Genomic DNA, 16,003 nt, shown 5'->3' with positions numbered 1-16,003 from the left:
TTTCCTTACGGAAATAGACATGTTTACTGATTAATTGCGCCCCCCAAGTGCGGAACTACCGAAGCTTTCGGTAGCCACACCCTATCTTTGCAGACAACACCTCTGAAACTAGCCTAACTAGATTCAGATATCTTATGCAAAAATGAATCAAATTCAAATCAATTTAAGATAGCGTATGCCTAGCCACAAATCCAAGTAAATAAATTAAAAGACAATTAAGATACTTAGCGGCAAATGAAGTTTCCAAAATCCTAAGCCGGAGGTACTGAAAACAGGTGTTTTCAGTACCGGCGACAGAAAATTTATGAATAGAAAATGGGAATGGTTCCTGATACCCGCCTCCCAGCGGCGGGAATGGGTACTAACACCTGGCCGACCACTGCGTGTGTCGGAAGTTTTTTAAATTCTGTCGGACTTCAGAAATACAGCTATATATATACCTGCCAGGTAAGTGTCATGCATAAAAATTAGTATTCCCTTGACAAAACCATTCTCTTAGAATGACCTATACCTTGGAATGTTTGACAACAATACAACTACCGGTATATCATGAAATGTCTTGACAGCATTATTTCAAGGTACGTTTTAATAACATTACAACTATATCATGGAATGTCATTACAGTTTACTGAAGTACAATGATTTATGATATATATACTGTTATAAAAATTATCTACAATTCTATACAGGCTTAAAAATAACTCATTATGACTATTTTCTATCCTCTGGGCTTTAGGACATTAAGTACCCTATTTATGCTACTGGACAATAGGTTTTGACCTGGTTAAGTACAGTACATCACAATTTTTTTATATTAATACAAAATCCATTACAAATACTAATGTGTAGCTGACAAATTCAGACTATATTCATGGCCTCACACATGAAATCTTCCATTACGTAATGTGGAGTCAATAGTTTACTAACATTTACTGTAGAAGACAAATGCATTCTATTTGAAAAACATTAAATAAAATCTCTGAACACAAAAAATTCTTTCTACTCTCACTTTGTGACCTGAAGTTGAACATGATTATACAAAACCCACAACAGAAACTCTTTGCAAAACTCTCATCTTAAAAACACTCACAGAAAAACTTAAAACAATGTTGTGCCAATGATAGTCACTCAAAAAAGTTACAGCATATGACTAGTTCCATTCAATTTCCATATAGTATAATATAGCAACATGGACACTGGTACAGTACTACTGCTCAAGAAAAAATTTTAACACCATCTAGCTGAATGTTACTGTCAGTAATCAACAGCTTACAACTTGCATCAAATATGAAAGATGACAACAGTAGTTAACTGTATCAACATACATACTTCTCAGAACTGCAGACATACGTGATTAACTTGAGACAATGACATGTGACATAAGACAGGCATATCATAGAAAACCCAATAGAATCCATATACTACTTTGGCTACAATGACACTTTTATCTGTCTTCTACTTTCACTCCAGTCCCTTTGGTTTCTGCCCACCAAATTGTCCAATTTCAACTCTGTAATCTTTTTCTTGCTGTAGTTCCTGTAACTTTACACCTCGTTTACTAAAAATCCTACACACTAGTCTTATGTCTGAAAACGACTGAATCTGATTACACAAGTGTAATTAATAATCAACCATATCGATCATTATTATCAACTAAGATATAAAATGAGAATCATATTCAACTCAGCATGGTGTTAATTTCAAAAGGAAAATCTTATTTAAGTCAATTATCCTGTCTTAGAATTCATCACACTCAGTGACCCAAAGGTATTTCAGGAATAAACTACATGGCCCCATTAGCAGATTGTAGAATGTACTAGCAAATTAAAATATCTTATTTGACTGTCCGGCATTCAACTAATTACATTAAATCTTGAATCAAATCTGAAATAATTTATGTCAGATTCTTCAAATTAAGAGCAAACTCTTCAGGCCAGCTTAACTTACATCAGAGTGCTTTTCCAGATGGCTGTTTAATTAACATGTACCAAAAAACAATTAGTATACAAACACAGTATTTATCCTAAATTATTTCTAAGTGGGGTACACATTATGCACAAAACAATTTACTGCTTTCAATTTCCTATATATTTTCATAACATATACACTAAATACTGAACAGGCACTATACTGTTTCAGAGATCATGCAAAACACTAGACAATGTACCGGTACATTTATTTCCAACACAAATTAGGTACCTAAAAAAAATCACAAATTCTCTTATAAAGCAATTCCCACCCATTTCTTCATGGCCACACCAAAACCCATGAAACTTAAAAAACCAATAAAGTATGGAAATTCCAAATAATTTAACTACAGTATAATATATGTACTACTGTAATACTGCATTACTATCAGCGCCAGGCACTATGAAAGCATGAAGAAATACACTTCTGCTTCCATCATCATCTTTGATTGAATGCAAACTACGTACACTACTTTACTAAACACAATCTGACAAAATACTTTTCCCACCAATGGGTAAACATCAGGATTTATATCACTGAATCTTGCCACTACAGCGGAAAGCTTAATAGAAATTAAATACAGTATTTCACTAATCAAGAGCTTTGCCTAATGAGAAGTGTGACTGCAGGCGAGCAGCACTTTTATATGCTGTGTCAATCAAACTTGTATTTCTTTGGTATTCTCTTATATCTGAAGCAGAAAGTGAACTACTGAGTTCGAGATTCATAAACATCACCAAAGCTTATGCTACTCCCTTTGTTGCTACACCTGATAGATGTGTCCAGCATCAGGTACAATGTTTAAGCCATGCACAAGTTAAAAAAAATTTTTTTCACTACCATCGGAGAAGTGCCCTTTGGGAATTTTCTGTGCTAAGACCTTATAAGTGGTTATGATCAAGAAAATCAGGAATGATAAACAGTTTATAACATCAGAACTACTTATACAGTATTCTAAGTAAACACTGGATGACTGTATAGTTTAACAAATACAGGTAAATTCAACCTTACTTAATAAACTGCAAGTTATTTTCAACCACTTCCCTACACTATCTAATACGCAAATCTTCAAACAAACCAGAATTCACTGGCAACTACACAACTTGCCAAACAGAATCTTAAACCAAACCACCCCAAAAATTATTTCTAGACATCTGGAAACCACAAGAATGATTATGGAATGAATAGTAATAAAATGTAAAGTCTACACTAAAAAGTCTTAAAAATATGATCAATAGTAAAGTTTTAAAATCTATACATAACTGTTGTTTGAAAAGATCATACACTTTTAAATAATACATACTGATGTACAAAATTTAAAATAATTATGACGTTTCTAAAAAAAATGCCTACTTCACATAGGCAGTAACTTAAACTGCTGTGGTGTTAGTAAACACTGTCCATAGTTCTCATATATGGTAAATGGGTAACAAGAGTGTGTCACAGGTAGTATCAATGCACAGACTTCCTCAAAAAGTCATTTTCTTAGATGACTACCAATCTGCAGGGAACAGGTGGAACTTCATGTAAGCTTTATATGGTAACAATTCTTGAAAGACAGCACTGTATATGAAAATTTTTTTCATGTCCATATAAAAACACTTACTCCACAGGTAACTGAATGGCACATTAGGGAAGGAATAGATGTAGTCCTGTTCATTCTTGATACTAGAGCATGAAGATTGTTACCATTGAGAAAATGGCATAAAATTTTCAAGTTGTAGGAAGTTTAATGATTTTATTGGTAATATCACACAACCACCAAGTGAAAATCTGTGGCACTGGAGTCAAGCATGACTTGAATACAACACAGGCAACTGGGTTTAACAGGAGAGCTAAAAGGGGACTTAATAATGAATGTATATAACAGTTCCTCTATCGAAAGCATGCACTCACTACCTCTATCTTTTGCTCAACATGCATTCAAAGACAATGTCAATCAGCAATGTTCCTAAAGAGGGCAGTTATCACATATGGACATAACTATAAACAAAATTATACCAAAAGGCACTCAATGATACTTTCAAACCACAAATATGAAAAACAATCTACCATTGGATAAAAAAAAAAAATCAACAAAATCATGGCTCGTTACCAATGAGTAAATAGGTCTCATCCACGTCTGGTTTCAGCTTGAACTATCATACTTTGACTTACTCTGCAGCTAAATAATGAATTGTCAACTCGCCAGTAAATCAGCAGTCTAATGTAAATGTAAAAAATATGAAGATTCACATTTGCTTAGGAACAACACAGCAAACTTCAGTATTTAACATGTTTAAATTCAACTCGACAATGAAATTACTTTTAATGACTGCTTGAGATTACTTCCTTACACAGATGCACAATTTACACAATTATTCACAGAAAAGTAACATTGCTAACACTGATATTGATCTCATAATATTATGAGAGGCAGCATTCCAAGCTCAGAAAGATTACAGATTCATTACCCACTTTTCTACTAAGCTCCAAACTTGCAGAACAAATATTGCACAGTGCAGTTATTTCAGTAACTTTTCATAAGCTAAGAAACTACAATTCTTGCAGGTAAGAAAGACTACACAACATAATAAAAGCCACCTGTTATTAATCAATAAAATGCACCTATGACCTTAAGTCTCATAAATATAAAATCATAGACAAGATTGGTAAAAAGATAAGTTTTCACAACCTGGAAGCATTATTATCACAATAAAATTTATCATTCTGAAGCAATTTTGTCATTATATAAAACTCAATTTCTATCAGTGATAACTGATAAGCTCAAAATATAATTGTGCAAGGTAAAACTTGTGCTCCTTAATACTTGTTTATTGGCACAATGTAAACATGAATTGGCATGTTAAAATTGCACGAGTTATTCTGACTCGCCTATGAATACTTACATACTGTAAACTAGAGTACCTAACTCTGATTCGCCGAAATTTTGCGGATAACTAGGTGCACATTTTCCCATAATGTGGAATAAAAATCTCTCAACATTTCTAAAAATAAAAAAAGATATGATACAGGAGTATGAGAGGACAAAAGGTCTGCATTAATGTAGGCTAAACATCAGACATGCTGCACTTGCAAGATATCCCAAAATAATCCTTAGAGCTACTAAGTACTAATCATGAATCATGGGATTCATACAGAAAAATCTTTTTCAGCCACTGGACCTTCATAATATACCAAAGAAATCTCTCACTTTCTCTACCTACTAATTTGAGCTCTATTAATTGGAAATATATTTGTACATCCACCAATTCAAGAAATAACATAGCTCTCAATTGAGCACAAGATCACAACTTGGTATGATCACAAAACTGAAGACCCTACATTATCAATCTACAAATTCATAATGGGGAGCATACTGCTCATACTGGAATGACTGGTAGAGTGAGAAAAGAAGGTGAGGAGTAACATCATCACTGGCTAGGTTACTTAAGGTGTTCTCCAACTCGGGGAATGAAGGACGTTCATCAAGGTCCATTTGCCAGCAGTCTAACATTACCTGATAAAGCTCATCTGCAACATACTGAGGTTGGGGCAGTCTTAGCCCCCGTAAGACTCTTCCAGGCACCTCGTCTGTCCGTACGTCCGCATACGGGGTTCCTCCAAGAGTGACAACTTCCCACATCAAACATCCAAATGACCAGACGTCACTCTTTGGTGCCGAGACCTTAGTTCGAAGAGTTTCAACCGAATGCCATCTTCTGTAATCAGGTACATAGAGATCGTTGTGGTAATGAAGGAGACCAAAGCCTGTCAGTTTTGGCCGGGCACCATCAACAAGCACAATGTTTCTGGCACACAACTGACCATGAACGACACCTAGAGAGGACAGGTGACTCATACCTCGGGCAATCCCAACTAACATATCAAGGGCCTGGAAAAGAGTAACAGTCATTTAGCAAAATAACTATACTTAAAATGTTACATCTGATAATAATTTAGGCTAAGGATAAGTATATTGCATTAAGAACATCACCATATTTGGTTTTTGAAATTGCCAAAGGCTGCACACAGGACTGAAAGCATCCTATACAAAGGAGGCAGTAACCATTGACATGTTGGTCCACTTCCCTTCCCTCGAACACCTTAAGTATCAGGTTACTTCTCATACAACCATCAATATCTTATTGAACTGTTCATATTACTGACATTTTCTAATACAGCCAACGTATTCACCTACACTATACAAAGCATGTCATCATCGTGTGAAGTATACTGCATTAGCGTGATTTTGTAATATTTGTGATAATTAATCCTGAGTGACTCAATCAAATAAATTTGACAGTGAAATAGTTTCTGCTTTTCTATTCCATTTTCTTAAAGCTGAAAAAATTCTCCTTGTTGCAATGGAACTAGCCCCTGCCAATATGTATCATTACTTGTCTCTCAGCTGTCTCAAAACTCAAGTCACTAGGCAACTTGGCTCAAAGAAATACATATACTATCCCCCAACTTCACCCAGCATATACTCTACCTGTAGAAGTTCTTAATAACCTAGTCAGTTCCAGAAAAAACATGTCCCATGATATGTCAACCTCTTGTACATGCTGAGGCTACACAAACAACAGCACAGAATGGAAAATAAAAGGTTGCCTTACCTGATTTTCAGGTAGAGTTGAGAATCTTCGGTTCTTCTCAGCATAAACAGGGTAATGTTGAACTGCCCTACTCTCAACTAGAAGGGTCTTAAGCATGGACTTTTCATATTCAAAGGCCACTGATATAACATTAAGCTCCTCCATTAGACCAATCAACGAAATGACGTGTGGATGCGAGGCAATTCGAACGTGTGCATCAAATTCACGGAGCATTTTTGTCTTTCTGGTCCCATCGAGTGTATCATCTGGAATGCGGTGAATTAGGACATCTGTTTGTTGTCCTTTATTTGATACTACACCCTGAAATGAGAAATTGCCATGTTTACACACTCACACACACACACACACACACACACACAAAGGTCTTCATCAAATAGCTGAAATTTATACACAAACTCTTTACATTTCTATACTCTTCTAGTGGCTTGCATGAAAGATTTTGTTCAAGCTAAAAGACAAGTAACAGGGCAGTCATTGGCCCAATAGTATGCTGTACATTCTATCTACTGAGCAATGCACTGGGTACAACATGGGCAGCACAAACCAATTGAAAGTTTTATAAAGTCAATAGCCTCTTTACAATGATGAAAGAATAGTTTAACCAGATCACTGAGTAGAATTAAGGTGAAGTTCTTACGATGTAATGGCAAAGGAAAGTTTTGTGAAGAAATCAGAAAGGAGAAGCAGAACTGGCATTATGACAGAGCAAAAGATTCCAATTGTTAAAAATCAGGTTTATATGGTGCAAAGAAAGTTCATAACTAAGGAAAAGCTGAAACATATCTGGCTTGGCATGTCCATCAAAACAAACTGATAAGAGCTTGAGGGAAAAAAAAAAAAAAAAAAAAAAAAAACTGATGAGGCCAAACAAAAGCAGTGTAAAGAATAAGTGTCAGCAAATGCAACATCAAAAAAGGAGGGTAGTCTCTCCATAAAAAAAAGACCTGCACAAGGCAACGAGAGAGAGAGAGAGAGAGAGAGAGAGAGAGAGAGAGAGAGAGAGAGAGAAACTGAAAACAGCACATGGTAAGAAAGGGAATGATCAAGATAGCAAATGGCATCTGCCAAAGGTGACTTGAATAATAAAGTACTTAAGTTGAAATGAGACCTCCCCATACAAGAAACTCACTTTCCTTCACATTTAATCAGAGCAGTTATTTTTCTACTAACTTATTCCATTATTATTATTTAGTTGTCTGGTAGGTAAAAGTACACAAAAAAAGAGATAGTGAGTTACAGTGTAGCCCAACATAAAAAAAAATTTTTTTTGCTCTAAAGATATGCAATGAGGTCAAAATAAATCAACAAGAAGTGAAAATAAAAATCTGAAGTGAAAATAAAAATCTACAGGAAAGGCTTATTGAAATAATGTCAGCAGTCAAATTAAAATGCACATAAAATACTGGATTTTTTAAAGCAACTAGTACTTATAATAATAGAACACACACTTTAACTTGGCTTGTAACAGCATCTGCAAGTCCACAAATTTGACAGTGTAACCATTCTAATGAAAATAGTAGGAAATTACTATAACGTCATCAAAAACTTAAGTTGAAATATGGAATTTAATGGAATCTTTTTGCTTATTTTCCATCAAAATTACAGTAATAGCAAACAGAAACATAAATTTTTACATTCAACAAAACTGATTCTGGTAGCTTACACTACATAAATTCCATCTTGGCTAAAAACCAAGAAAATGACATATCTATGATAAAGTAGAACTTTACATATACTTACCAAGTAATTACATAGCTAACAGTTTCTAGTATTGGGAGCCAAAATTTGACATTCACAGCAGCATTTCTTTTATTTTGGTTGTAGGTAACTAGTTCCACCAACTTTCGGGAAGGGGAGGAATAATTGAGCCATGTATTTCAATTTATGACCTAAACTCCATGTAAGAGAGCTGGTGCAGAAGATACTGTCTCTGGTTGGCACTCTTACGTGGTACCATAAAAAATATAATTCCAACCCTCAACCATAAAATAAAGCTGTGGGTATCCTAGTACCAAGTTCCCCTGACTCCCAGTAACTCAAAACCTTGATTCAAAGCAAAAAAGGATGAAAGGGATGCTTCTTAAGTTCCCTTCCCCAACACCATGCCAGCCACTGATAAGGAACCTAAGGTACTACACTCACTATATACTGTCTCTACTTCCTTTAAATAGTGTAATGTAAACACTGACTTGCATCTCCAAAATGTTGCTTGAAGAATATCTGCCAGGGAGAGGTTCTTCTTGAATGCTAAGGGTGTGGAAATTGCTCTAATTTCATGTGCCTTTACTTTGAGGATAGGAGACACTCCTCTCTACCTGAGAATGTGATTCTCTAATTACCTCCCTCAAAAACAATGAAAGAGGATGAGAGGGGTCTTTTACCGACGTCCATAAATTACTAGAAGATTCCCATCTTTCCATCCTCTTAAGGTAGAACTTTAGATCTCTCACTGAGCACAGGACTCTTTCTTCTTCTTCGGGCCATAATAATTTTGACAAACTTTTAATCACAAAAGATAAAGGCCATGGTCTATTGGGATTCTCGTTTTTTGCGAGAAAATTAAGATAAAGGGAACAAATTGTGTCTCCCCTAAAGAACCCAATTCTTTTATCCATAGCTTGGAGCTCACTCACTTATAGCTGTAGCTAATGCTAGGTCTTCTTCATCACATTTCTGAAGAAGCCCTCCTCGATTGGTTCAAAGGGCGGACCTGATAGCCATTTTAATACAGCATCCAGGTTCCAGGTCACTGATTTGTTGATTTGTAGACAAATCTATCCCTCTGTACCTGAAAACAGAGTTGAGCATAGCTCTGTAGCCCTTCCTAGTTGATGAAGAATAAGCCTCTGGATTTTCTGAGTGATAGAAGAAAGTCTGCAATCTCTGCTATAGTTGTCTTAGAAGATGAGAATCCTTTCTGCCTACACCATGTGTGAAGATCGATCGCTTATTCTGGTAGACAACTGCAAAGGCTGCATGTCTACACTCTGAAATTGCTCTTGCAGATACTTTTGAAAAGCCTTTTGCTCTGAGTAATCTATTGACAGTTTGAATCCTGTCAGAGCATGACGATACCTCCTGTAGTGCGTTGTTAGAGCAGATTTATCTTCTGAAGAAGTAATCTTGGGAAGTCTACTAGAAGGTCCATCAGGTCTGGAAACCACTCTTTTAGTGGCCAAAACAAGATAATTAAAATCAATGACACATTCCTGTGTGTTAAAAATTTGTTTAGAATTACACTTATCATCCCGAAGGGTGGGAAGGCACATAGGAACTTGTCTGACCTATCCTGCAGCATTGTGCCCGTCGCATATGCTAGAGGATCTGGTACTGGGGAGAAGAATGTGGGAAGTTGATAATTCCAGTGTCGCATAAAGATCGAGCAATGGTTTTTCCCACAACTTCCAAAGGGACTCGCAGACTATTAGATCCAGCATCCATTCTGTCGGGATCACTTGATTGCTCCTGCTCAGGTGATCTGCTAAGACATTGAGTCTTCCTTGTACAAATCTTGTAATGATTGTTGTCCACTTCTCTTTGGTCCAAAGAATTAGGGGTCTTGCTGCTTCGCACTGCGAAAGGGAGCCTGTTCCCCCTTGCTTGCTGATGTATGACAGTGCCGCCATCTGTCAGCTTTGGAACTATGAACAGTCAATTGTAAAACCCCTCAGAGCTCTCCTCTGTGACTACCTCTATTGTTCTCTTCTTGAGGAGGGAATGTACTTCCTCTACAAAAGCTAAAAACCTCTTTGAGCCTACTGAGTGGGCAGTCAAGATGATGGGCTTCCTGATAAAGGGAAGTTTTTCTAGAAATGGGATCGAATACCCGAATCTCAGCACTTTTATTACCCATGATTCTGCCCTTCTCTTGATGCATTCTTCCCAAAATTGCTGGAGCGTGGCACTTACTGGGGCACAGAGAAAACTGATTTCACTTCTTGGAGGTAGGTCTTGTAGTTGTCTTCTTAATTGCTCAAGAGCTGAAATGGATGTTGGCTCTTTTTCTGGGATTTGCTCTGTGCTTACTGCCACAAAATGGAAAGGGCTGCAACGAAGACGATGTCTTGGTCTTTCAGGAAACTCATGGATTGTGCCAATAAGTCGTGTGGACTTCTGTAAACCTGTCGCTATGTCACTGACAACTAAAGGAGGGAATAGGGATTTTTTTTTTTTTTTGGAGGGAAAAGGAGTGCAGACTTCTGAGTCATAGCTACTCCCTTAGTGGTGTAGGAACACCAAAGTTTCCTCTTTTTTTAAAAACCCCCATAGTATAAAGTGAAGCTTATTCTCTTGATGCAACCTTTACCCCTTTGCCCACACAGAGGACATCTAAAAAGGTCTCAGCTTATGTCTGCTGGAAAATCGGGACATTCCTGAATTTTCTTAGCCAGTGCACCTACTGACCAATCTAAAAAACTAACTACTTATAAAATCTTGAAGGTGTTCTTCATAAAGTGGTCTAGTTTTGCTGAAGAGAACATCACCTTAGCAGCAGAGAATGCCAAACTTCAAGCAGAATCGATGAGACCGGAGTAGTCCCCTTGAGAGGAGGTAGAAGCTCCCTAGGAAGGACCTTGTCTGGTCCCATGATAAACAAACAGTGGAACCTCGGTTTTCGTACAATCCATTCCAGAACCTACCACAAAAACCAAAATGTACGAAAACTGAAAAACAATTCCTATAAGGAATAATGTACAGTGGGGCATCGCTTAATCGAGGATCAGCAATCACGGAATCAGTCATTCACAGGTTTTTCTTGGACCGCTGCTCTATCAATATCGCTGGTATGAATCGCAGCATCAAGGGACAAACGTGTTGAGTATGAGATATTTATCGGTAGGCTAAGCCTTGGCCGTGGTCCAATAATCACCAACATACATGAAACAACTCACATTATGATATTAACTGACAATAAAGGTAATAAAACTATTCTCACCTTATGTATTATTGGCTTATCTTCATAATAAATAGCCTATTCAAGGTACTATATGTATGACGTTCATTGGTAGGCTAACCCTAGTTGCAGTGCGATAACCACCAACATACATGAACAGATTCACATTATGATATTAACTGACAATAAAGGTAATAAAACCATTCTCACCTTATATATTATAGGCATATCTCTGAATTAAGTTCCATTCGGTAACTAAAAACAGCAAGAATGCAAATGGTAGATCGCTATGTTCATATCATAATACTATAATATGCTAATAATACATGCAGTATGATTAGACACAGTAAAACAACAGTTTTATTAAAATGTTCATTATTCTCAATACACAACTATTATTCTACTTTTGTTAATGGATATCTGTTAATGTTACAAACTAATCAAGCAACAGTCTCTCTCTCTCTCTCTCTCTCTCTCTCTCTCTCTCTCTCTCTCTCTCTCTCTCTCTCTGAAACAGCTGATTGCTGACGTCATCTGCCATAACTATCAAGCGTTTATCAAGTTGTGTTTAAGTTGTCAATGCCGATATTCAATGGTGGCTTCCAAAGGTAAAAATAAAATACATTTTTACTCATTCTTCATGTAATGAAGAAAGAATATCTCTCTCTCTCTCTCTCTCTCTCTCTCTCTCTCTCTCTCTCTATCTCTCTCTCTCCTCTCTCTCTCTCTCGCTCGAATGAAGCGTAAACGAAATCTCTCTCTCTCTCTCTCTCTCTCTCTCTCTCTCTCTCTCTGCGACGAAGCGTAAATGAAATACATAAAACCATTTTTTACTTTATATATTATCGTCATATCTTCATACTAAAAAGGCTATTTGTGGAATAATTTCATATCAGCGAAATCAACTTTTATCTATGTGAAGCCACCCAGCTGACAAAATGTATGTGTGAACATCAAATTATGGTAGTGTTCACAGCAAGATTATCTTTCGAAATTGTAATAGTACTAGCCATGGTAGTAATAACGTTTGGAATATACGAAACATTCATTTTCAATACAAAATATCAATGTTATTCTGGTAGTAAATAATAGTTTAGAATGAGATCATTATGTACTCTGCATTGTCAGGGGTTTGTTGCAGCAATGAAACAAACAAAATAAAGTTTTCCTTTTAGGCTACGTTTAGGAAAACATGAGTAGCATCGGCTTTGCGACTTAGTTTATTTTGATATATTTAATGATACAATGGCTATCATTTGTACTACTAACACGGATCTGTTAAGTCCAGTGCTACCAATTTCGCATTTTTAATGTTAGCTATCATTTTCTTGAGGCAATTAGCAAGAAAATTTTCAATCTAGCAACTGGCAACTGGCAGGAAAACTTGCATTTGTTTTCAAATACATCTAGCATACGTATTTTGACATCAAATTTTTGTAATGTTAAGTTGAATATTTCTTTTATTCTACTATGTTTGATATATCATGTAAGAAATAGAACAAAATCTTGCAAAACCATTTTCATGAACTGAACAGAATAGGTTTCGAAATTATTAGGAATCATGTAACGTAATGTACAAGTACACTGTGTAGGTTAGAAACATGTTTGAATCGAAAAAGAGAGCAATCGGTTGAAATTGGCTGGGTGGCATTGTTGTGTATGATGTGAATTTTTTAGCACTTTATGGAGCAAAATCTAGCAAGAAATTGCCATTCCCATTTGGCAACACTGGCCTACCCACGTTTCGTTCATGTTATTACATATTGAAGTCGTGTTCGCCGCGTTCTTTAAATTGTTCCTATGTAAACGAGTTAATTATGAGGCATCCACAAGCCCTGATTCTTTTACTCTTATGGGAAAGAACCCTAAAGCAATTTGGAGTGAATTAAGACCAAAACATGTATAATTACAATCAAATAAGCACTGTAGTTTCAGTTGTGATGGTAGTAAGGATAAAACCACCGATTACAAGGTAAAAATGAATTTCAGTTCAAACCATGACCCCAGGAATAAGAAGTTTCCTACTTTCACTAATTTAGGCAACAAAAAGTTATTTTATTGTGCTGATTAGAACTGCAATCTTGAGTAAGATCAATAAACGTTACATATATACGCTAACATCGTTCAAATGAGTTCTGGGAAAGTTGGTGGCTTGGCTGTGGTTATGAACGACACCTCATGTGGTTGCCGCCATATTGGATTTCAAAACTGCCTTGAAAACATATTTTACGAAGGCCTCACATGCTTATTTTAGTTCGTATGGCACTTTCATATAGCACATTATTTTGAAAAAACTTCAATCTTTTGAATGGTATGCTTAAAGATGTAATTATATCCTTGTTTCATCAATTAAATATAGAGTGAATAAGGCTGAGCCACGCGATAATGATGGCTCCACTGCGGTGTTTCCCCCTAATAGGTTACATATGTACAGTAGTACGTATACTACATCTATTTTTAAGGCTAATGCTGTAAAATAACTTTGAAACTGTCTTGAATTTAGTTTAAGGTGATAGTTGACGACATATTTGGTGTTTGAACTAAAGTAGGCAGTTATAAACATTGGTATAGTGGTCTTGGGTGGGTTAACTATTAAAGTAGGCAGTTTTAAGCAATTTTTGAGGGGGGTACCAGGATAACACGGGTATTTACTTATCACGGGGGGTTCTGGGCCATATCCCCCGTGATTATCGAGGCCCTACTGTAAATATAATTAATGCGTTCTAGACCCCCCCAAATTTTTTTTTTTTAAATACATTTTATATGGAATCAACAGTTTTACATACAGAAAACAATGAGAAATAAATATAAATGAATAATGAAATGAAAAAATGAACACTTTTACCATCACTCTTACCTTTATGGAAAACACTTGTTAGCGTATGGAAGACGGAGAGGAGGGGAGAGGGAGGAGGATTGGTTATTATTTGGAAGGGGAATCTCCATCCCTCTTCATTTTCCACTGGTACTATCTGAGGTTACCTCCCCTCTTTGTTTTTTACTGGCACTAGGACCAGCTTGAGAGTTTCTGGACCCCCTGTTGCACAACAAAACTGTCCAGAGACATTTGTTTCTGGCATTTCTTTAAACCAAGCCTCAAATTAAACACAACATTGTCATTAACCATGTTGGAGACACTGATTACAACTCCTTTGTTGGGATGATAATTCTCCACCAAATTTCTTACATCATTCCACTTTGCAAACATATCCTTAATCCTTGAAGTAGGCACATTATGTATGCCCATTCATTTTCTGAATTTTTCAAACCAGCCTCTGCTAGACTTGAATTCACTAACAGCAGTGATTGCTGTAGGCATTTTCTCACTGAGATCGGCATGCAACTTCCTCCAACACTTTGCTATAAGTTCTTTCTTCAATTCTATTGTGCTTCTCGCCTTTTTTCATACAAGGGCTAGCACTTTTAACTTTCTTTGGCCCCATGATGGCTTATTTAGCTGTTACACTCCAATGAAAAAGCACAAAAAGCACAAAAACAACGAACACAAAAGCAGAATGGGTCACGGCAGAATATGGGATGCTTTGTGTAGGTGCTCAATATGGGGCCCAGTCACGTGTAGGTGCTCAATATGGGGCCCAGTCACGTGCTGGGCCCCGGATGGAGCGTTTCCGACTGTACAAAAACAGAGACAAAATTTCGTAGCAAAAAGTCTACAAAAACCAAAGTTTGACTGTAACTCCTAGTAAGCAGGTGAGAACGTGGATAGCTAAAGCAAGCCTTCCTTTCTCTCTCTTGTCTGCTAGCCCAAGTATCAGCTTCCCTCAGAGCCTTCTTCACTGACGTTGATAACACCATCTTAGGTAATCTGGCTGAACCACTGGACAATCACTCTACTGAAGTGTTGAAGCTGGAGAAGCAGAAGCTGCTGGCAAGAAAAAGACAGGGTAGCTATGAAGCAAAAACTTTAGCAACGCTGCATATGCCATAGATGGAGATTCATTTTTTGGTGTTTCATCCTCTTCCTCTTCTGTTGACAACACTGGAGACAGGGAAACGTCCTTAAGAGGGTTTTGGACCAGAGGAAGGTTTCTTCAAAAAATGAAGTTTTTATGATAAAACAAAGTTTAATGTATACTTACCTGGCAGGTATATATATAGCTATATTCTCTGTTCCACCTGGCAGAAATTTTCAAATCTCGCGGCAAACGCTAGTAACCTATTAGTAGTTCAGGCAACCACCACCCCGTTACTGTGGCGCTAGCGCCAGGAACCATTCCCACTTGAGCCAGATTTTCTCTGAACCCTGTCTCCTGAGGGGAGGAGGGTGGGCATTAAATTATATATACCTGCCAGGTAAGTATACATATGTATACATTAAAAACTTTGTATCATAAAAACTTCATTTTAATGTATGACACTTACCTGGCATGTATATATATAGCTGATTGACACATTTGGAGGTTGGTCAAAGACAGCAACATTATTAGAGTATAAATAATTAAAATTATCACTTTATCTAGGTTGCCTTACCTACTAAGGTAGCTGACTTCATTAGGTCCTGCCTAAGCCTGCTTAAACTTAG

General features: G+C 36.8%; 1 protein-coding gene across 1 annotated transcript in view; it reads right to left on the bottom strand.

Moving 5' to 3' along the window:
* Window positions 1–410: 410 nt before the first annotated feature.
* Window positions 411–16,003, bottom strand: part of LOC135200311 (putative inactive tyrosine-protein kinase Wsck) — a 75,968-nt gene continuing 60,375 nt past the window's right edge. The window contains exons 3-4 of the mRNA XM_064228858.1: window positions 6,567–6,866; window positions 411–5,842 (exon numbers count right to left, since the gene is read on the bottom strand). Coding sequence (XP_064084928.1) covers window positions 5,297–5,842; window positions 6,567–6,866 — 846 coding nt within the window. The 3' untranslated portion in view covers window positions 411–5,296. The remainder of the gene's footprint in view (window positions 5,843–6,566; window positions 6,867–16,003) is intronic.

The sequence above is a fragment of the Macrobrachium nipponense genome, chromosome 26, assembly GCF_015104395.2.
Source record: "Macrobrachium nipponense isolate FS-2020 chromosome 26, ASM1510439v2, whole genome shotgun sequence".
Classification (NCBI taxonomy): domain Eukaryota; kingdom Metazoa; phylum Arthropoda; class Malacostraca; order Decapoda; family Palaemonidae; genus Macrobrachium; species Macrobrachium nipponense.
The sequence above is the reverse complement of the archived record's forward strand: the minus strand, read 5'-3'. Positions and strand labels throughout refer to the sequence as shown.